Here is a 23,896-nt window from a genome sequence, read left to right as displayed (position 1 = left end):
CTCACTATATCACCCCTCACTCCCTCACTCCCTCACTATATCACCCCGCACTCCCTCACTATATCACCCCTCACTCCCTCACTCCATCACTATATCACTTACTCACTCCTTCACTACATCACTCCTTTACTCCCTTACTCCCTCACTCCAACACTCCTTCACTCCCTCACTCCTTCACTCCCTCACTCCATCACTCCAGTGGTTTTATAAGGTGACCTCCTCACTCACACAGGCATTCACACACAGCTCTATCATCTCCTTAGAGAAGCTCTGACCGATAGAACGGCGCGCTCCGGAGCTGTGGGCTTCTCTGTACTGTTGATGGCGCTGTGTCCAAAACCTTTGGAATGAGTTGTAGCCCCAAAACTGATCATCCAACTTCAGAGGGAATACAATCAAATCCTCCTCACAGCAATGTTCCAACATCTAGTGTGAAGCTTTCAGAGAAGAGGCTGTTGGGTTCAGTTGTGAGCAAATCAAACACACACACACACACACACACACACACTAATGCATGAGTACACACTTATCTGCTGCACTGATCCCTATTAACAGTTACTCACTCTGACTGACCACTGCACTCACTAAACACCCCATTAACTACACCTCTCTCTCTCTCTCTCTCTCTGTAGATCATAATCACCTGAATAACGCTGCTCTCCCGTCTCTCGGCCCTGCTATGACTCTCTCTCACCCCCACAATAACCTGGGTGTGGGGTTCAACAAGTATTCATCTCTCAAAGTACAAGGTAAGATACACTACTGAACACCGAGCTGTGGAGCAGTGGAGGTGGAGTTCTCTGGAATGATGGTGGTGGAGCTCCATCCTGTACTTTTGGGATGAGTTGGGGATGATGAGGTGGGGTGGTGACCTGACCTCACTAAAGCTCTTGTAGAGATGATTACTCCAACAAAAGCAGGATCAGCTCTTTTTAATACCCTTGATTTACAAAGAAACAATGAACTAGCAGGTGTCCAAATACTTTTGTCCATATTCTATTGGCTGTACTTCTCTACAGGGACGAGACACCCTGTGTGTGTGTGCATGTGCACATCTGTCAATAATATGAATATGAATGCATTCATTAGAATCGGGGTGTCCACAAACATTTGGAACTAGAACCCTGAGACAGACACCCTTCTGTTCTGCTGTCACGGTTCTGCGTTCTGAGGGATGCTGTGGAAGGTCGGACCGCCCTGGTGGTCCTCAGACCCTCTGTGGGAAGCGTGGAGTTGGATGAGTGACCTCAGCTCTCTGAGCAGCTGTGTGTGAAATGTGGAGTAGACCTCCTCACCAACCTGTTACACATTTACTCTGCTCCATTCACCACACACACACACACACACACCAACACACAACACACACTCTCTCTCACTCTCCATTACACACACACACACACACACCTCTCGCCCACACACACACACTGTCTCTCTGCTTCAGTGAGAGTGTTTATAAACAGCTGTCACACGTGCAGCAGTGTGTGTAAATGTAAATGAGCAAGGTGTGTGTGTGTGTGTGTGTGTGTGTGTGTGTGTGTGTGTGTTGCTGAAGGTCACCTCACTGACGGTCTCTAATTAACAATGCAAACGACTCTCTCTCTCTCTCTCTCTCTCTCTCTTTCTCTCTCTGTCTTTCTCTCAGATTAGAAGACACAGCATGACACACACACGCATATATATATATATATATATATATGTGTGTGTGTATGATTGTGTGTGTGTCTGTGTGTGTCAGTGAGAAAATGCCAAAATGCCATAAGCTGCATTACTCACAGCCTCTTTCATCTCTCTCGCTTTTACACACACACTCTTACACACACTCTTACACACATAGAGGTTACTAGGGTCATGAGACCATGATATGCATATGTGTGTGTGTGTGTGTGTGTGTGTTGTGTGTTTGGACATTGGTGGTTTGGCACGTGCAGCAGTGCCCCCCCCACACACACGTTCACACCACATGTTTGACTGTAGCTTCTGCTTAATATATACACCTTTAAACTTCACACCATATGTTCATTAACACACACACACACACACACACACACACACACACTCTCAAAGTCAAACAGTAAGGAGCTGAGAGAGGAGTGAATGAACAGGTGTTCAGACCGAACAGAGAAGAAAAAGCACATGTAAGCACTTATGCACCAATCACACACATACACTCACACACACACACACACACACACACACACACACACACACACACACACACACACACACCACACACACTCACACACACATACACTCACACCACACACACACTCTGTTTGGATGAGTTCACCTGGAACCGGCTCGACTCCAACTGTGGGCACAAAGTCACCAAAAGGACAGAGAGATCAAACGGAAGAGTGAGGAGGGAGGAGTGAGGGGCGGTGTGTGTGTGTGTGTGTGTGTGTGTGGGGGGGGGGGGGTGTAGGTGGAGGGACTAAAGAGAAGAGAGTGAGAAAGGATGGTGTAAAAAAGGGAGGAGGAAAAGGAGGAGTAATCAGTAATTAAAGGTGAAAAAGGAGCATTGAAAGAAGGAGTGGAAGGGGGAGATCTGAAAAGGGGAGGAGTGAAAAAGAAGCATTGAGAGTAACAGTGGAAGGGTGAGGAGTGAAAAAGGGAGGAGTGAAGGGGTAAAGGAAGGGGAAGGCTAGAAAAGGGAAGAAGTGGAAGGGTGTGAATAAATAGGGGGATTGAAAAAGGGAAGAATTGAAAATATGAGGGGTAAAATGGACAACAGATGGGGAGGATTGAAAAAAGGAGAATGAAAGGGGAGCATTGAACAGGAAAGGGGTAAAAAGGGAAGAGTTGAATAACGAGGAGTGAAAGGGAAGAATGCATAGGGGAAGAGTTGAAAAAGGGAGGAGTGAAAGCGGGAGGATTAATAAGGGGAGGAAGGAAAAAATAATGAAAGAGATAGGATTGAAAAGAAAAGGGTGTCAAAAGGGAAGAATGAAATAGAATGGGTGGAAACTAAAGAAATAAAAATATTTAAGGGGAGGGCAGAAATGAGGGTGTGTCAATAAATGATAATATAATAGAAATGGAGGCTTGAATGGTGAGGAGTGAAAAAGAAGCATTCAGAGTATTCAGAGTTTAATAGAGGAGGAGTGAAGGGGTAAAAGAATAGGGGTAGGATTGAAAAGAAGAAGAGTGAAAGGGGAGAATGAATAGGGGATATAGAAAAGGGAAGGGTTGAAAATGGGAGGAGTGAAAAGGGACAACGGGTGGGGAGGTTGGAACAAGGGAGTAGTGAAAGGGGGAGTATTAAAAACGGAAGGGTTGAACAGAAGAGGAGGGTAAGGGGGAGGCTTGAAATGGGGAGGAGTGAAGGAGGCAGAGGTCAGAACGAAAGGAGGGTGGGGTTAATTAGTGTTGAGAGGGTGAGGGGGTTATCAGGGGTGATGGAGGGGGGGGTTAAAGCTGGTTAAGGTGTAATTCTACCTGTGTCAGGTGAGCAGGAGGGGCTTTAGGTGTGAACACTGAGAGAAAGGCTGTAGGCGTTTCTTGGACACTTTGAGTGACACAGAGCAGAGGGAGAGAGAGAGACAGGTCGAGATACAGAGAAAGAGAGAAAGAGAGAGAGCGGGCGAGGGAGGTAAAAAGTTAAAGGGAGAGAGGCAGAAGGAGCGTGAGCGGAGGAACGGCTCGTCTAAACCCCCCACCTGCTCCTGTGTGGGACAGATGCCCACTTCCTGTGTGTGTGACGCCACTGAGTGTATCACACAGTGTTCCCGCTGCTCTCGGAGCTCTTTCTGAGCACGTCTCAGTGGGACACACCGTCCTCCATAAACACAGACTAAATGGTTCAGGCCGGCATTAGCACCATGCTAATTGGTGGAGGATACGTTTGTATTACTCGTTAGCTACATTGCATTTGTGGGGTTGATGGTCATGCAGGTTTGTTTCAGATGAGATTTGGACTATGCAAATGAGATCTGCTCTAATTGGCCGCCCGGTTTTCTACCTCATTCAGAAAGCAGCCAGGGTTACTGCTTTGAAACACCTCTTATAACTTCAGTGTGTGGGCGGAGTTATGTCCAAATGTTTGTGGACACCCCGTTCTAATGAATGCATCAGCTACTGTAAGTTGCACCCATTGCTGACACATGCACATAGCTAACATTGCCAATAGAATAGGACTCTTTGGAGCAGATCAGCATCATGACCCTATTGGCTCCTTGCTGCCTAATGCCAGGCGTGGGCTAGAGCATTGAGGAGCTGTGGAGCAGGGGAGGAACTGTGTTCTCTGGAATTGAGAAGGGGAAGAGGTGGGGTGGTGATCATCATCCAACATCCTGACCTCACTAACACTCTTTTGTCGCTGAATGCAATCAAATCCTCACAGCAGTGCTCCTTCAAAGCCTTATTCACTGGACAGTAGGGACACTTACTCCAACAAAAGCATTAATACCCTTGATTTCATTAAAAAAAAAAAACAGTGAATGAGCAGGTGTCCCAATACTTTTGTCCATTTAGTGTATGTAAATGGATTTTATGTGACATCACAAATATATTCAATAAAAAATGTCCTGTTTTTGCAGCCTAGTTTCCATATTCATATTCCCTTTAAAGCTGGTCATGACGGTGGTGCTGAGGGAGGGATGATGTGTGCAGGTTCTGAGTCCCAGGCTGTGAGGCACCTCGCTGAGTGAGTGTGTTGGGATTTGCAGTCCTCTAATCTGCGGGTTGGCAGTAGTAGGCGGCAGTTGAAAGCAGATCCCTTCACACTGACTCATTATCAATATAATAGCCCCTTTACACAAACCCAAAACCACGGCTCCGTTCTCCTCCGGCTCGCGCTCCGTTTCAAGGCCTCGACAAAAGAGGCGCCATGCACGGCACTGGCTGGAGTAAATCCACACGTGCGGAAGGCAGCAAGATCACAGCTCCTATTCCCAATGAACGTTCCAGTTCAAATCCAGACACGCTCCCAAAGCCAGCAAGGCTCGGTGGCTAAGTGTACATTTGCGTACATTTGCAAATTAGCTCTTCAATTAGCATCAGCTTGGGCAAATTAGCATGACCATGAGTCATGTCGGTGCAGGAGAATCAGCTCTTTTGCACAGTTCATATTAGAGCATGTTGGAGCTCCAGAGAATGAGGAACTTCTGTGGACATCCAAAATCTGCTAAAAATGGAATAAAAAGTAATTGGTGACAAAATAACCAGTGGGGAACCCGCAGGGCGTTTTAGGTAAACATCAGAAATTTGCTATATAAAGTCAATTGTTTGGTGACCTATGAATGACCAGAGGGGAGCCCTCAGGGTCTTTTAGGTTGTCCAGGATTTGCTATAAAAGTGGGTTCATTGATGGCCTAATAATAACCCGTGGAGGGAACCTTAAGGGCCTTCTATGCCTCAGCGCCTTTAACCAGTCAATATTAGGACCAATCTGGAGAGAGTTATGGAGAATAAGGAAAGGAAAGTTCACAATTTGCTGTAAAAAATAAAGTCAGTGGAGAACTCTAAGGGCCTTCTAGGTTATTACCAGGCCAGCAATGAACTGATTCTGGAAAAACACAGCGCCTCCAACAAGAACAAAAGCTGTGTCCATCTTTAATCCAGCAATAAAAACTGTGTCTCACAGAAAGTGTCGATGGATTCTTCATGCTGGACTATTTTACTGTGCAGCGTGAACATCCACCACCCCAGCTCCTTTTAACCAGTAAATTTCCACTAGGGGGCCTGTGGCTAGAGACTACAGTGACTTGGCCGAAAATATTAGACTAAACATCTTCTCAACTCTCATTTTCACTCATAATAAAGTGTAGACTACATACCATATGGACAAAAGTATTAGGACACCCTTCTCAGTAATTACATTCAGGTGTTGGATTTAGCCCCATTGCCACAGGTGTACAAGGACAACACCACTGCACCAACCACAACAAGTCAGCTGGTGAAATTTCCTCCCTCCTAGATCTTCCTCCATCAGCTGTGGGTGGTGTTATTATTGAACAGTGGAAGAGTTTAGGAGGAACAGCTCACAGAGAGCAGCTCAGCCACCGAGTGTCTGTCAGACCACGTAAAGTTACAGAGCGGGGTCAGGGCCGAGTGCTGAGCTCAGAGCAGAGTGCAGAAAAGCCTCCAACTGACTCAGTAACTGCAGCAGAGCTCCAGACCTGCTGCTGCTGCTGGTAGAGCTTAGAGCAAAGGGGGACCAGCTCCTTATTAATAATGCCTATGGGTTTAGAATGCGATGCCATAAAAACTCCTGTAGGTGTCCCAATACTTTCGTCCATAGTGCATGTGACTTTCATGTAAACTCAACAGCTGAATGTTTAATGGTTGGGAGCTTTAGGCCTAATTTCTGCTGTAACGCCCTGTTTCGGTCCATTCGCTCACCGCTGATACGAGAACGTGCTGATTACTGCCCTCACTGCGGCTGCATTCGTCCAATTACTACAGACGAGTTCCCTCATGGCCGAGCAGTCTGAAGCAATCTGGGCAGAGCAGAGGCCTCGCTATGCCAGCATCTGCTGTCATATATGTTTAAGAGAACACACACACACACACTTACAGATACACACACTTGTCTTGTCAGCAGCTATTCCGTCTCTCTGTGGTGGTCTTAACGGAATCAATAGTGAGATTGGACTGGAGAGGGATTGTTGGGGGGGGGGGGGGGTGTAAACAAAAGGGAGTTTATTTTTTCCGTTTCCCGCTTAGACAAAAAAAAATAACAGCCCAAAAAAAGAGACGAGCAAGGTTGTTAGTGTCTGAGGGCACTGATGCTAGCGGCGGTGACCTCACCGAGCAGCACTCAGCGGAGATGGGCTAATCCAATCTGACAGGCTAACACACTCTATTCTTAACCCACTCTACCCTCACTGCCGCTACCACTAACATACGCTAACGTGCAGCGCCCCGCTATCGCTGCTCTTAATACACTGACATGCTAAGACACTGTGCTGCTCCCAAAATGGAAGACAGGCGGTCGCTCAGGTCTGATGTTGCAAAGTCCAGATTTTGCAGGTGACCTCAGGTCACATAGGCTAACAGTATGAGGAATGCTAATGGATTCAGTGCAGTTGAAGGCGTAAAGCATGCCGGTGGACTCCTGTGCATTCTCCAGTGCAATTTTCTGGATGAATGATCTTCTTTCACACAAAAGTTTGAGCACCCCTGGTCAAATGCTGTGTGTTTATCATTTTCCTCAACACATTTACATATATTATATATTTTTGTCTGTATTTTTTGAATTTATGTTTTTAATTTAATTTATCTTTACTGATCTGTTTAACATTTAGCCTTCTGGGGTCTACGAATGCGCTGTCGCATGAAATCTGATGATTCTCGATGTTTCTGTTAATGTATTTGTGAAAAAACAGCCCAGAAATAAATCTGTGGCCATTATCATTATGTCTTATTGTGAAATTGTACGCTACTCACTTCGGAAATTACGAAGCTATGATCAAGGGTTGAGAAACTAAGACCTAGTTGGTGGATTCAGGCATCTGTCTAGGTTTTGTGTAAAAAAAATATTTATACATGTATATATATATATTTAAATTTGTATATATATATATATAGACAGATTTTGTAAAAGTTCATGACTTTGACATAATTAACAATTTTACAAAAGTCTTATCTTTGATCTGTTTGATTCAGATTCGATCATTTTCTGTATGTGATCGGATAGTTGTCAAACCATTTCACTGATAGTTGTACTGCATCTGACACATTAACTTTAATCAGATTTGTCTTAATATTCATACAATTTTCCCTCAATCTGTAAAATTCAGTAAATAAACAATAACTCTGTATTCTGATATGGAGAGGTTAATGCGTAGAGGATGTGGCTTATCTACACTACCATCATTAACATGTAATCTGACCTGGGGTCCCAAACGAAATGAAGATGATCAGACTTGTCAAACTGAATTGATAGATTTTGGAATCGGATTGTAAAAAGATTCAATTTCATATGTGATCCAATCGGACAGGCCAGAGACTTCCTGTCTGAACCAAAGCCTCATGTAAATCACCACCTGCAATGATTGATGGTGTTTACCCTCAGAATGGTGAGACGCTACAGGCGCTATGAAAGCCAGTGCTCCACCTGTACCTCCACCTCCACTGCTGCTGCTGCTGCTGCTATCTTCAGAGAGCTCTCTCGGGCAGACTCGAGACTCGCTGCGAGAGATTCGCTTTAGCATTTTAGATTTCAGATTCATTTCCATGTTAACTGGGGGCAAAGCCTCGGCTCGTGTGTGTGTGAGTGTGTGTGTGTGTTGACGAGAAACCCTTGGGCACTGTGCTTGCGTCAGAACCAGTGATTCTCAGCCGCTCGTAATGAAATCGTACTTCTGCCTGTTTAAGACGTCGTCTTTTTAAGGCTCACAACATGCACAAGTCAATATTAGAGTCGGGGGATAGCATAGAGGAGCATTACTGGAGGTGTTACAGCCCAGAGATTCGTTTCACCATTCAGGACAAAAGTATTGGGACACCTGCTCGTTCATTGTTTCTTTTGAAATCAAGGGTATCAAAAAGAGTTGATCCTGCTTTTGTTGGAGTAACTGTCTCTACTGTCCAGAGAAGAAGGCTTTCCACTAGAGCATTGCTGTGAGGATTTGATTGCATTCAGCAGCAAAAGAGTTTCCCCAACTCCAGAAGCCAGTATTTTCTAGCCAGGGATGGGCAAATATTCAGATAACTCTCCTCCAGTAATGTTGTTGAGAAAATGAGAGAGGTTTAGATTCCATCTTTCACGAACTTTTAGAACTGTCAGATGTGCTTCATCTAATCAAAAGAGCCAATAAAGCCACGGCAGCTTCCAGTGGTGCTTCAGGAAATGCATTTATATGCTCTAACGTTGTTCTGAAATCCCTGACTGTGGCTTATATAATAGATGCCAGAGAATGTCAATACTCTTGGCTCTGTAACACTGAGTGCATTGTATCATCTCTTACCCGCCCCCTCCTCTCCACTTTGCAGATACGACTGCCAGAGACTATTACAAGAGTTACCCCATGGTGGACTACACACACCGCCAGTCATCGCCAGCGACCTTCCAACCCATCGCTTTCCATCCCAAAGATAAGCCGTTCATGCCGCCTCCGGACATCCATGCCCCGCTCGCCATCACCATCACGCCCGCCCAGTTCCCCAAGCCCAAGATCTCCAAAACCAACACCCATCCGCTCACCTCCAGCTCGGCCTTCAAAGCCTGGGATCCCAGTAAAAGCCCTGTCCAGCATCAGGTGGCCCTAATGAGCCAGCCACAAGCCCCGCAGTCCCACCCCAACAGCCGGCGCCAGGCCTACTCCAACAAGCGGCAGTTTAGCATAGAGACGCTGCCGGAGTTGTTCTCTCAGCCGCTGGGGTATGGACAATCCCCTCACCTCCTCCCAAAACACAAGGGGCTGCCCACAAACAGCAAGACGGAGGTGACCGTGTGAAGGCAGAGCTGGAGTAATGATGGGGAGAGGGAGATAATGAGGGAATTGTGGAGAAGGAGGAGGAGGAGGAGGAATAGAAGAAAAGAAGCGATTCAGAATAAGACTTTGGTGGCTAATCTGGATCTAGTCCCGATTAGGAATGCGAGCTCTTGGGGATGGTTGGGTTTAATAGGATGTAAAGTCGGTAGTTGTAATCATTTTCGTTACTGTTGATTGAGTCTGCAGAGAACTGGAAGAGGAGACGAGTCTGTGGATGCTCAGTCGTGACTCTCTCTCTCTGTCTCTCTGATCTATGGGAATTCCTGGTCGTCTTGTTACTCTAACTTCCGCTGTGTCACTCAGCTGTCTGCTCTCCAAGATTTCAAGACCTGCGCTAAGTCGTCCCAAAGTGCGGTGACTTGCACTGCCAGAGCTGGGCATTCTCACGAGCCCCACATCCTACTCCTTACACCCGTCAGGATTGAACAATTGGGCTGTCAGCTATCTACGACCTCCGGCCGACACGCTGGGAGACATCACTCGGACAGATCTAGAGCATAGGACTGAGGGAGTTGAGGGAGGTGAGGAAGGAGAGCGATGAAGGAATAAGGGGTTGGGCTATCACATGGTTGGGTGTTGATAGGTTTGGGAGGTGAGTTTTGTATTATTAGGGTTTGGGAACAGGGGTTGGCCTTGATTGGGTTAAGTGTAAGGGTGGAGGTTTGTAGGGTAGGGGATGGTTGGGGTTGGAGGCTTGGCTAGGTGTTAATTGGGTTGGGGACACATTACACTGGGTTAAAGGCAGAAGTGGGTGGGTGTTCTGGACTGGGTTGTTGGTTAGCTTCACTGAAAGCAAGACTGGTCCAGAGTTGATTTTGGACAGGGTTGATTGCTAGGTCTAAGAGAAGCGTTGGGTTTTGTGGGGTTAAAATTTCAGCATTGTCCAAAACGGGAACAAATGTGGAAGCATTTGCTAAACGTGCAGTGAGACAGGACCAGTTCTACAACTCCCATTGTAGTGAGGTCAGGTACACAAGGTAAGACTTTCAGGTTGAAAGGGAACAACAACAAAAAAAGCCCCCTTGACACTCCTTCTCCAGGGTGTAACCATGACAACCTCTCTCCAGCTGTTGCTATTTGTGTTCCTTCTTTTTCCACCCCCTGCAAAAAAGGCAAAGTGCACAGGTAAAGGCAAGGTCACTAAGCGCAGAAACACAGGAGCAGCGCCAGGGACAACAGCCGCCCGAGGAGATCAGGGTACCATAGCAACAGAGGGGCTAATGTCTAGGTTAAGGAGTTCAGGAGAGGCTGCTGTTCTTTTCCGTGGGAGATGCTGGGATACGTCTGTCGTCTTTCAGGGACGAGCACGTTCACCATCCGTATAGACTCCGTACAGCGCGTGAAGCATCAAAACCACAGAGAGCGCTTTTTGGGAAGGCAAGCACACCCTAGACGGTCTCAGCACCTTTGAAAACGCAGTTAATTTATTCCTAACAGCAGACATGACGTACTTGCCAAGTGTGGGTGCCAAAAATTCTGCTTTGAGACTGACATCTTATTTTACACAAAACATCCATACAGGAGGAGAGGAATACGCTTAATTTCAGCATGTTGAATTCATCTAACATCTGCATGATTCTACACACCAGACTAGTCCAAAAAAAAGGAGCTCCCAAGCCCGTAGTGTAATTCTATGCTAACCTCTGTGAGGGCACAGAAGATAAGATGTTAGCATTTCCCAGACAGGGGTGGATGACTGATGGCTGCTGCTGCTGGATCTCAGCCCTTCCAAGCTGTTCCCAGCTACACGTCTGACTGACTTGCTGGCACGGCACTGCAGGGGGCGCTGTAATTAATGATGGCTCATCTTTAACGCGGGGTGAGGCAGAAACTTCAATTCCTGCATCCCCTTTAGAGGCCGACACAGATACGCTCTGCGTCTGACTCTGCCACGAGACGAGCATGAATACGAAATTGCATGACTGCAAGAAGCGTAGCACTGCAGTAGAAGCAGCTACCCACAGTTTCCTCTTAAAAGGCTCACCATCCGCTTGCCTCTCGCTGTCTGACAAATGGCATAATTGATGCAATCTCCGAGACTTCAGCCTTTTTTTTTTACTAGAGCAATAAGACATTTTGACCTCTGCTGGATCGTCTCAGACAGATTTTCAGAGAACCTTAGAGGACACTGAGTGATATGCAGATCTTGACTGTTACAGGATAATCAAGGCTGTAAGAACATCACTTGAGGGATTTATTGGTTTGGACTGCTTCCCAACCAAACTGCCGCAAGGAGGCAGGGCGAGGCAGAATTACGGAAATTGAAGCATTGCCGATGTAACTCTGCAGCGTCTTTCTACCTGAACAAATGCTCTCCAGATGACTCTCCAATGAAACCGAAGTCTCCATCCCTCCCTCCCGTCCTCCCACCCTCCCTCATTCTCCGTCTCCAGCTCTATTTTGAGAAAGAGTTCATTTCCTCTGCGAGACAAACTGCCAGGTCAGATCTGCAGGAAATGCAGTTGTTGAGTTTTCCCCGACTGAAGTCCATTTTTAAGCGAGTTGATTGACGAAGGATTGCATGAACGCAGTCTTCTGGGTCTATGCTGAGTGCAGTCATGTGATCTAATTATCTGGACCTGCTATGATCTGTGGTTTGGTCTCCATGGAGATGCCTCCGGGGTGTGTTTTTGGCCTCGGGTGAGCCCGCAGCCCAGCAAGGACAAACAAGGCCACCGGCCACCTTGGCTTGTAGAAACCTTCTATCCGGACGGAAGCTCTGAGAGGAGCCAATCACATGCCACTCATGCCAGACAGAACCCTCATTATTGGCTGGGATGTGACTAGGGCTGTCCTTCAGAAGTTCAGGCTTGTGGATAGGAACTTGCTTCCCTGATAAAACTCTGCATCTGACTTTGCTGTCTCCAGACAGTAGAATGAAGAATGGTGATGAGACCAGTCCTCAGAGCTCTAGTGCCAGAGGGGATGCTGAATATTTCTCTGGCAATAACCTTGTTTGTCTACGACAAGTGACGACAAGAGACGACAAGTGACGACAAGAGACGACAAGTGACGGCAAGTGACTCCGTGTCAGGATTGTTGTACGCAGGTCATCTGTTGGAGCATGGATGTTAAATAACTTAACTAAGGCTTGCAATTCTTTATTAATTAAGTTATTTAATACAGTGCTTGCAGGTGCAGGACCAAAAAAATGAAATCAGAAGAGGTTGAGCAGAGTACACAAACGTCTCCAAGGCTGGCTGTCTCGAAAGGTGTAAATATCGACTGTTGGTGGAGTTTCCGAGCATCGAGTTTCCGAGTACTTACTCAATCTCTACTGATTCCATTCTAGCACCTAAAAATGACTCGATGACTGTTGTTTTTAAATCTTCCTAAAAACGCCAGCGTCCTTTACCCAGGTCGGACGTGATCAGGTAGACACGCTTGCGTCTGTTGTCCAGCAATACATTGTGTATGATTTCACTCGTCTTCTTTTTTGTACAGTGTTCGTAAAAAACACAACAAAAGCAAACAAAAACAGAAGTGATGTCAAACTTGTAGCATCTGACGAACACAAGTGGAAGTGCTTCCAAAGGCCCAGCGCACTTTTGACATGTCCCTTTCAATCTTTAAAGATGTCTTGCCATGTTCGAAGCTCGTGCTATGTATAGTAAATAATGTTTCATATAATCACTTTTAATAATGCACTGTCCGGAAATGCTTGGATGAAGCATTAGTTGCCAGTCGGAGGGGTGGTGGTGGTGGTGTACAGTGTATGATGAAGAAACCTGCTGTTTTCCATTCGTTTAGTGCTTTGACTGCTATGTACTCACATGACGTTGTAATGCTGTACCTTTTAACTATAAATACGTTTGTTAAATACTCATTTTTATATAAGGGCTTATTAATAAGGAGCAGAAGCTGCACTAAAGTGCTGAACCTGGTCTGGATTCTTCTACATGAATCTTGACTTTAACCAAGGAGATTACATTAACTTTACTGGGGAGATCTGTGGCTAGGGCAAGCCAGGCTTGGAGGAGAGACGTGGTTGGTGGAAAAACGTCCCAGCTAACATGTCCATGTGGGGCCTGTATGAGTAGCCCTTGAGTAGTTTTGTCATTGGGTTTCACATTGGCCTCGCATATGGATGCCCACCAGGGTCAGTCATGGGCCTCATCTGGGTTGTACACTGCATACAGTGTAGCCTAGATAGGGCCCATTTGGGAAGCCCAAAAGAACCCATGTCCACCTGGAACTCACATTCCACACATATGAGCCCCACCTGAGCATGTTGGCTGGGTTATGACCCTGCAGGCAGAAGTGGATACCAGGATGTTCTCCTGACTTTAGGGATGTTAGGTAATATCCTGGGAAATGTTCAATTCAGAGAAGATTATGAGGACATATTTGGTCCAGTCATTTTTACACTGAACTGAAATGTAGAACGATTGTGATGTAGGTTTTAGAGGAGTGAAAACTTCCCAAATATTGAGTAGGTATGGATACGTTACCGTAAATCTTTACTGTAAATGGACGTTCTTGAGATCAGAAAAGGTGTGCTTTTGACCATATGCAAAACCAACTGCAGCCCATGTTTCTCAAGCCCAAAATGAGCGTAGTCTGCACTTGTAGAAGTCTTCCTTTAGTTAATATCATTTGATTGGCTGGACAGAACCTGTCCAGTAGCTCCATTTACTCAACCCATCTCAGATTTCGTGGTCCTGATTGTAGTTGAGTCAAGTCCTTTAGACTCTTTCGAACTGCAGTGATTCCAATACCAACACTTTTACAGTAGGATTGCTGTAGGCCTCCCTGTCCACCTCTGTCTGCAGGTACCTTGATAGGTACATACTGAGTTGGTCATCTCCTCCTGGTTTGGGATCAGATAAAGATATCAGGAAAAGCTGTTTTTGAGACTCTTTTCGAAGAGATTGAGATGATTTGCAAGCTGGTGAAGTGATGGGTGTGGTAGATTGATGGTAAATAGGGGTCTGGTTTAGTCTGGAAAGTTAGAGTAGTAACTCATGATAAAGATGTCTCTTAGAATCTACCAGCATTCATAGGAAATCTCAAGCCAATCACAGTGAACAGGTCAAAGCTAATTAACATCGCTGCAAAACATGAAATCCTGCAAGTGAAACCGTCTTAAATGCGGTGGCTGGTGTAGAGCTCTGCCTTTCCCATGGCAAACTGTGAGTCCTTGGGTAAGACTCCTAACTCTATATTGTTCTACACTATATGTCCAAATGTTTGTGGACACCTCTGTTTTTTTTCAGGTACTTTAAGTTGTACCCATTGCTGATACCACACTGATAAAGACATGCAAATCACTTGTCGCTGTATGCAATCAAATCTCTACAGCAATGCTCCAAAAAAAATCTAGTAGAAAGCCTTCTACCCTGGACAGTAGACACAGATACCCCAAAAAAGCAGGAGAAACTTCCTTGATTTCAGAGGAAACACATGTCCCAATACTTTTGTCCATTTAGTAAGAGTAAGAGCTCTGAATTAGAGCATCAGATAAAGGCTGTGAATATAAATGTTTAATCTAGTAAATATGTTACTATGTGTAAGTATATTATAAAACATATTTTGAGGAAAAATTATTTATAATTAAACATTTAAGGGTTTGAAACTGTTCTACAGTGGAGGTGAAGGGAAGCAGACGTCTGAAGCTCTAATAAAAGCTCCTCACAGAAAGTTCTTCACCTAATGGTGATGAAGACGCTGCCTGATGCCTGAGACACGGTTCTACCAGAGTTCTGAGAAGAGTTCGGCTCTAGAACCTGCTTTTAAAACCATATCATTAAAATGGTGGGGGGATACATGCTGCAGGGTACAGAAAGTAGTCCCTAAAGAGAACTGCATTAGGTGAGATTCTCTATTCACTATTTTACCTTCATCATCATCATCATCATCATCATTCCATATAAAACTCGTGTAGCTGCACTGGTGGGTTTGGATAGGAGATCAATTATGGGCTGTACCTGTGTTGTAGTCATGGCGACCGACGCCTGCTTCCTTTCACCTCCACTGTACAGAGATCAGAGTGGGTCAGTTTCTCTACAATGAAGCTCACTGGTCAGTTTCACACCAAAAATTGGTGGAATTTTTGAGAATATAATAAAATATAATAAAATAACTTAATACTAATGAAAAAAAGCTATAAATAATTTGAATAATGGTGTAATATTCCTACAGCATTCACAAAATGGGCCGCATCAGACATAAACACCAGACTGGATATGATTTCACAGAGGGATGTCGTTGTTTACGGTGAGGGCACCTGGTTATTGAGTGTAATTCTTTATAAAACCACAGGGTGGAGAATGAGATTCACCTGCTTTTGTTTCACCTGTCTGTGATGATTTTTTTGATGATGTTTTGTTTACATGTGTTTTTTCTGTTGATGCAGAGATCAGGGTTACGAGGAACACTCTCCTCAGTGAACTGGATGAGCTGAGCGGTGTTCAGTGTCTGTAAAGACGTTCGGCCTCTTTACTTTTACACTTGAGTTACGAGGCTAGCATAGCTAACAGGCGACGGACGTCTATGGAAGTACACCAGTGAGCATCACATCAGCGTCTGTGGATGTGTGGAGGTGTGCGGTAATCTCTAACAGGCCTGAGGCCGTGTCTGTTTCCGACACTGCATCAGTAGGGCCAGTTAGCCTCAGAGCTCCAGTGTAAAACCAAAGAAGCTGAACCTCTGGACGTGTTGACTGTGTTTGGGGTGGTGGGGGTGGTGGGGGTGGAGGTGGAGGTGGTGGTGGGGGTGGGGGTGGGGGTGGGGGTGTTGTTTCTTTTTGCTGAACTGTCGCTTTAATACCAGTGGGACTATAAGAGTGTAATCCGGGTGGAAAACTCCTCGTCCAAACAGTCAGCCTGCAGGAGCACACACCAGCTCCACTCCTAATCCCATGTTAGCCCCCCAGCTGCAGCCCCCAACTCTCTCTCTCTCTCTCTTGAGGGCAGCTGAATGTGTGAGGTCCAGCTGTCACTGATGTCCGAGTTCATTTGGCTTCCCAGAAACTGGCCCATGTCCAACTGAGTGAGAGAAAGAGAGCGCAGAGCTATGTGCTATTCTTTTTTCTCTGTTCGATCGCCCATCCTTCCATTGCTCTCACTCAGTTCGGCTGGGTTTCACTGACTCTCTCTCTCTCTTACATGTCTCTCTAGTCTCTCTCTCTCCCCCTTTTCTAATCAGACTCTCAGCACTACCCCCAGCGTGTTCAGCGCTCACACTGATCCGATCACACTGAACCCCTGAGAGAGAGCAGTGCATTGTGGGTCTGTGAGGTGTGCAGGAGTGAGCAGGTAGAGCAGCGCTGGAGTGACGTCCGGCCGCCCGACACGATCTCATAATATCAAATCCATGCAAAAAAACGGAGGAGTGAGTCACGGCGGAGGTCCGGGAGCAGTCAGGCGGCGCCGTCTGCTTGTCAGGACCTCCTCTACCGGGCTGGAGACGAAAAACCTGTTTGTACGAACTTTTTAATGTTGGCATGACAGGGAGACACTACAACTCCCACAATCCCACAGGACTACAGATACCTGATGTCATCCCCAATCATCCCTGTAAACCCTTAAGTAGCACCAACCCTAGAAGAGACCTGTTCTCAGTAGCTCGCTTACCGAACTGAGCTCCTCGCGTTACCGATGCCGATGCGGACGGGTTTTGACCGAGCTGACCAGTTTGGGCTCGACCTGCTGTGCGGCTTTTTAAGCATCTCTTTATAGATACAACCTTAATAAACAGTCTTTGTATGAACTTGTTACAAAATTAAAACAACGAGCAAAATGTGCAGAACCCTGTGTGTGTGTGTGTGGTTATTGAAGATGGGTGGGGATTTGATATTCAGTGCCTTAGAAGACCCCTTAAGAGCGTTGGGGTGAGTTTCTATCATCTCTGTCGCTGTTTGGGAGGATCTCCACCTGATCTTCCTACAGATCAGCCCCAGGTTCCTCAGGTTGGCTGGACGATGCTTGTGGAATCCTGGTTTTCAAATAGTGCCATAGGTTCTTGATTGGACCCTGACTCCGCCCTGTTTTTGTTGTTCAGACACTCCTGTGTTGTTTGGTGGAAGGTGAAGATTCTCCAAAGCTTTAGTCTTCAGGAGACTGGAGCCCTGCACTTTCTCCCGCCCATCCATCTGTCCATCATCTTCAACAAGACCTCCACCAAAGCATGATGCTGCCACCACCATGCTTCACTGCTTTGTCTTTAGCGACAAGCTCTTTCCACCCACCCTCCCGTACAGTTCATCAGCTCCCCTCTGCTCCACCCAGTAACACCCCAGTGTGGATGCAAGGTAGGGCTGTCTAATAACCTGGCCAATCAGAGCTGGATCAGACACTACAACTCCCATAATGCAACAGCACTACTGTCACTTGATGTTACCCCCAATCAGTGGATTTTCCGTAGTCCTCAAAATGCAAAGGTGCCGATAAGCTAAAAAAACCATCTCCGATTGGTTCAGAGCCACAGCGCTACCTGCTGGACATCATCATGCCTGACCTGAAAGACTGAACTGGACGACATGGATGTGAGTGTTAGAAAGGGCAGCAGCCCAGACGCTGAGTCACCGACACGCTCAGAGCTGCAGGGCTTCCAGCACCCTCATAGGTTAAACACAGTCCAACCTCCTTATACACACATGATCACACAGCATACACACGCACTGGCGTGAAGGTAGAAACCCCTACCTTGTGCTTCCACTAACTGGCCACTTTATTAGAAACCCCTACCTTGTGCTTTTCCTCTCACTGGCCACTTTATTAGAAACCCCTACCTTGTGCTTTTCCTCTCACTGGCCACTTTATTAGAAACCCCTACCTTGTGCTTCCACTAACTGGCCACTTTATTAGAAACCCCTACCTTGTGCTTCCACTCACTGGCCACTTTATTAGAAACCCCTACCTTGTGCTTTTCCTCTCACTGGCCACTTTATTAGAAACCCCTACCTTGTGCTTCCACTAACTGGCCACTTTATTAGAAACCCCTACATTGTGGTTTTTTACACATTGGCCACTTTATTAGAAACCCTGACCTTGTGCTTCCACTCACTGGCCACTTTATTAGAAACCCCTACGTTGTGCTTCCACTCACTGGCCACTTTATTAGAAACCCTGACCTTGTGCTTCCACTCACTGGCCACTTTATTAGAAACACCTACCAGTTTATTAACTGCAGCAGATGGGCTACACCAGCATGGTGAAGATACTTTTGTTGCACAAGGGCGCACACACACACACACACACACACACACACACACACACACACACACACACACACACAATAGTTTGGATCTCCTTGGCCAGTATTGTGGAGTGTCATTGGGTCCAGCTGTCCAATAATAACCTCATTATGAATCAGACCGCTGATCATATAGCATGACTTACACACACTGCGGGTCGAATCTGGCTGTGTCACATCTGTTAGCGGCCTGTTAGCTGTTAGCGGTCACTCACAGTCCTTCCCCCAGGGCAGAGGAACAGGACAGCAGCAGGGACGAGTCACACACTTAGAAACATAACAGTCACTGTTCACCTATATTCAGACTGTTCAGACCTCCAATTACACCACGACGGTCAAGAACAGGACAGTGTTATACTGGAAAAGCACTGACCAATAGGACGAGAGGCCCTGGAGCAGTAAGGTCACGGTACTCAATGCCGAGCATGGGCTAGAGGGGTATATGGCCCCTCAGCATTAGGCTATGGGGTTCTCTGGAGTGGTGATGGAGCTCTATCCAGTACCTTTGAGATGAGTTGGAGCTTTAGAACTGATCATCCAACATCAGAACCTGTCCCACCAATTAGCAATGCTAATTGCTTCAACAAGGCTCAAGCTTCCATTGTTTACAGATGACCCGGAGCTATAGAAGGCAAATGTAGCTAACAAATACTAGAAGACTATTCCCCACCAATTAGCACTGGCCCACCAGTCGGTGATTAGCATTGCTAATTGGTGGGGTTTAACGTTCCTTAACTTGTTAGCTCCATTAGCCTCATAACTACCGGGCAAATCTAAAGATGCGAATATGGACAAAAGTATTTGGACACCTGCTCATTCATTGCTTCTTCTAAAATCAAGGGTATTATCCTCCTTTGGTGGAGTAACTGTCCCTACTATCCAGGGAAGAAGGCTTTCTACTAGATTTTGGAGTAGAGCATTGCTGTGAGGATTTGATTGCATTCAGCAACAAGAGCGTTAATGAGGTCAGGATGTTGGATCATGGATCACCACCCCACGTCATCATCCCCAGAATGGTGCCAATAGGTCCAGAGAGTCCTATTCAATTGGCAGTACTTCTCTACAGGGACTAGACAAGCTGTATCAGCAATCGATACAAGTTAAAATAGCTGAATGCAGAAGGGGTGTCCACAAAGATTTGGACATATTATGTGCCTGCTCAGTGGAGGTCCTCTGTGGGACAGTGAAGAACTGAGTAAGCAGGTTCTGGAAACCGGTGGACTATAATTGGTCTTTGACCTGATCTAATGGACAGTAAGTATACGCACGATTCAGCTTCACGTTTCTCGTCTCTCTGTGATGGGTCTGCTGGGTCCTGAGAGCAGGTAATTGAACATTTGGGTCCTGCAGTGCTGCTTTACCCCCTGTGTAATTCACAGCCGCCCTGAGGCCACGGCCTGCTGTACCTGCAGTGGGGCTGAGGCTGGGATTACCTGGGATAAGCTGGGATTTCACTGAAGCATCATTCGCCTCATTCCCTCCTCAGTTACTCCGGCGGCTCAGGAGAAGTTCTTCATCATGCTCAGGAAGATCAGTCCGGTAGACGATAATGGACAAGACAAGGTACCAGACCATGGAGCAAACATCAACGGTAGCTTTAGATGCTGAGAACCTTTAAAACCAAATCTCCTCCCAGTACAACCAAAACACCTCCCAGTACAACCAAATCTCCTCCCAGTACAACCAAAACACCTCCCAGTACAACTAAAACACCTCCCAATACAACCAAAACACCTCCCAGTGCAACAGAACACCTCCCAGTAGAACTAAAACAGGTGTAAATGGGAGAGGTGGGGGATGGAGTTATGAGGGGGAATATTTTATCAAGTGACCCCTGCCAAAAAAGCAGAAAGCAGCGACAGTCATATCCTGTTGTGCTGGTTCTGCTTGTGCAGTTCTGGACGTTTTGAGCTGCTACTGTTCCTGGCATTGGTTCTGGAAGGCGAGGAGCAGTCTGGGCTCCGTGCCGTGATTGTCTCAGAAACGGCTCAGAAGTTCAGCCTGCCAAAACCGAGGGAGTCCAAAACACTGTCCGAAACCAGGCCACAGGAACCGTGGAGCAGGGGAGGAGAACTGACACTGACAGCAGTGACCGGACATCTCAACAGGACAGTCTCAACAGGACGGCCTCAACAGGACGGCCTCAACAGGACGGCCTCAACAGGGCAGTCTCAACAGGACAGTCTCAACAAGACAGCCTAACAAGATAGTCTCAACAAGACAGTCTCAACAAGACAGCCTCAACAAGACAGTCTCAAAAGGACAGTCTCAAAAGGACAGTCTCAAAAGGACAGTCTCAACAAGACAGCCTAACAAGACAGCCTAACAAGACAGCCTAACAAGACAGTCTCAACAAGACAGTCTCAACAAGACAGCCTCAACAAGACAGTCTCAACAAGACAGCCTAACAAGACAGTCTCAACAGGACAGTCTCAACAGGACAGTCTCAACCGGACGGTCTCAACCGGACGGTCTCAACCGGACGGTCTCAACAGGACAGCTTCAACAGGACAGCTCAACAGGACAGCTTAAACAGGACAGTCTTAACAGGACAGCTTAAACAGGACAGTCTCAACAGGAAAGTCTCAACAGGACAGCCTCAACCGGACGGTCTCAACCGGACAGTCTCAACAGGACAGTCTCAACAGGACAGTCTCAACCGGACTGCCTCAACAGGACAGTCTCAACAGGACAGCCTCAACAGGACAGCCTCAACAGGACAGCTTCAACAGGACAACCTCCAAAACACTCAGAACACAGACTGAGACCAGCCGACCAAACGTCCGCCAAACACACTGCATCATCAGCCCCTCCAAACCGGAGTGAAGAGAGTGAGAGAGCAGCTCTGAATACAGGAGAACTAAGCCATCGAGAGAGAGAGAGAGAGAGAGAGAGAGAGAGAGAGAGAGAGAGAGAAAGAGAGAGAGAGAGAGACAGAGAGAGAGAGAGAGAGAGAGAGAGAGAGAGAGAGGGGGGAGAGAGACTGGTAGTGACTGAGCAGTGTGCAGCATCCAGGAGAGCAAGCAATGGTGTAGTGGGGTTACAACAGAGTGTTACACACACCCCGATTCAATCCATCACTCACACACACACACACACACACACACACACACACACACACACACACACACACACACACACACACCTACTGAGAGACACCTACAGATCCATCAGTCTTTTTGCAGCAGATGGTAGGGTAAGAAAGAGAGAGAGACAGAGAGAGAGACAGAGAGAGAGAAAGAATAATAGAGAGAGAATAATAGAGACAATAGAGAGAATCTTGGGGAGAGATAGAAAAGAGATATACAGAGAATCAGAGATGATGAGAGAGCGAGAATGAGAGAGAGAGAGAGAGTGAGAATGAGAGAGTGAGAATGAGAGAGTGAGAATGAGAGTGAGAATGAGAGAAAGAGCGAGAATGAGAGAGAGAGAGACATGTGTAACATCATATCACTGTGTCTGATACACCCGTACCTCGGTCAGTATTACTACTGTGCTGAGAACTGACCACCAGCCAATATCTGCTCAGTGGTGATCCAATAGTGGTCCTAAGGGGGTCCTGTGATGGTCTTACAGTGATTCTGGGGGGGTCCTGTGGTGGTCCTATAGTGGTTCAGGGGGGTCCTGCGGTGGTCTTTTAGGTGGACCCACCTCATTAACACGCACAGAACCTTTACAGTGAGTTCTTTAAATCGTTAAGGGTTCTTCACACTTGTCTCCTTTACTGAAATGGTTCGGAATGGAACGTGGTTCTTCTACACAGGCTGTTGGGATTGTTCTTACTGCCTTTCTCTGTCGATAGAGCCCACTGAGAGCAGCGGCACCTGGTGGACAGATGTGAAACAGCAGCAGACACGCCACTGACCTCTCAGCTTTCCTCCTGCTGAATAAATCATCCAACAACAGGCCAGCAACATCCCTGCACCCAGACCCTCCTACCTCTGCAGATCGCCTAATGAATTCAGGCAGTTAAAATTGTGTGTGCGAGTGTATGTGAGTGTGTGTGTGTGTGTGTGTGTGGTGGATGAGCTGGCAAGCCATTACAGCTGATAAATGTGGACGTTCCAGCTCCTGGTTCTCCTGCCGTCAGCAGCCGTGAGGGGATTCGGAGTGATCTCATACAGAAACACAGCAGCAGCGAACACACACTCGGGGGGGGGGGGGGGGCTGCTACGCCATTCGCTCAGGAGAGGTTTAGCTCGGGTTCAGCTAAACCAGTCCCTCCAGGGGTTGAACACAGCTGTGCAGCTGCACTTCAGCACCAACAGGATTCTTCTGTCACAGCAAACGTTTATCTGGCTCTCTTATCCAGAGCTTTTACAGGTGAACTGTGTGGCACAGGTGCGAGAGGGGTCTTACCCAGGGACTCTTATTGATGCAGAGTGGCGGACCCCCAGTCTACAGCAACACACAACACTCTTACCTTGACCTTTACGCTGCTGCTGGGCGGTGTGGTACGTTCAGTTGAGTGGATGTGGATCTCAGTGCTGTACATCTAACCAGCCTCCATATCGCACCATGTGACAGGCCTGGGCTGTGAACTATAAGAGCAGAGCCTCTGAAGGTCACTCAGGAAACGCCTGAGCGCGTCGCTCATTAATATCAGCCTACAGAGTGACCGGGGACAAGGTCAATGTAGCCCAAAGCATTAGCCTACGGGAAGAGTGTCGTTGTGCATCGTTTAATGGAGCAGTTCTGCAGGCTAACGAGGTGCAGTCAGGGAAGTGATGAGGCATTAGGGTTATCATTACTAACAGCACAGGGAGTAGTGTACACACATGTACACGTCAGCGCTGTGAGAAATTGTACAATCTGCCCGACTCTACGCAACGGAAGAACCGCTTTTACTAAAGAACTTTTAAAGAACCAGAAAGAAATCAGTGAAAACTGAGGCGTCCACAAACTTTTGACAGGCAAAAGGCATTTCCAAAAAAACGAATTTGATCTGCAGCTTGTGACCGATCCTGTCTTTGGGGGAGGGAGATGGTGGTGGTGAGATCATCCGGACGGAGGTGCAGGAAGGTTTAGGAGGTGCTCAGTGTTCTGCTGAAGCTCAACAAGCAGAGTGAATTTCTGGGCTTAAAATAGATAAACTGGGTCAGGAGGGATTATGTGGAATAAGTTTGACAAAAATATGTGAGTCATCACTTCCAGCATCCAGGTTTCCCGCGGTTACAACGTCGTCACGACGCCATGGCAACAGACCACACCTACTCTTCTTCTCCACATCTGCTGCCGCTTTAATCAGAGTCTAGACGAAACAG

At 46.8% G+C, this 23,896-nt stretch overlaps 1 protein-coding gene across 1 annotated transcript in view; it reads left to right on the top strand.

Annotated features, from left to right (window-relative positions):
• Positions 1-9,398, top strand: part of LOC140551126 (protein shisa-8) — a 19,393-nt gene extending 9,995 nt beyond the window's left edge. The window contains exons 2-3 of the mRNA XM_072674492.1: positions 633-749; positions 8,935-9,398. Of these exons, the coding sequence (XP_072530593.1) occupies positions 633-749; positions 8,935-9,398 (581 nt within the window). The remainder of the gene's footprint in view (positions 1-632; positions 750-8,934) is intronic.
• The last annotated feature ends 14,498 nt before the right edge of the window (positions 9,399-23,896 follow it).

Source organism: Salminus brasiliensis, chromosome 3 (assembly GCF_030463535.1).
Source record: "Salminus brasiliensis chromosome 3, fSalBra1.hap2, whole genome shotgun sequence".
Classification (NCBI taxonomy): domain Eukaryota; kingdom Metazoa; phylum Chordata; class Actinopteri; order Characiformes; family Bryconidae; genus Salminus; species Salminus brasiliensis.
Note: the sequence above shows the minus strand (reverse complement) of the source record. Positions and strands in the feature narration are given on the sequence as shown.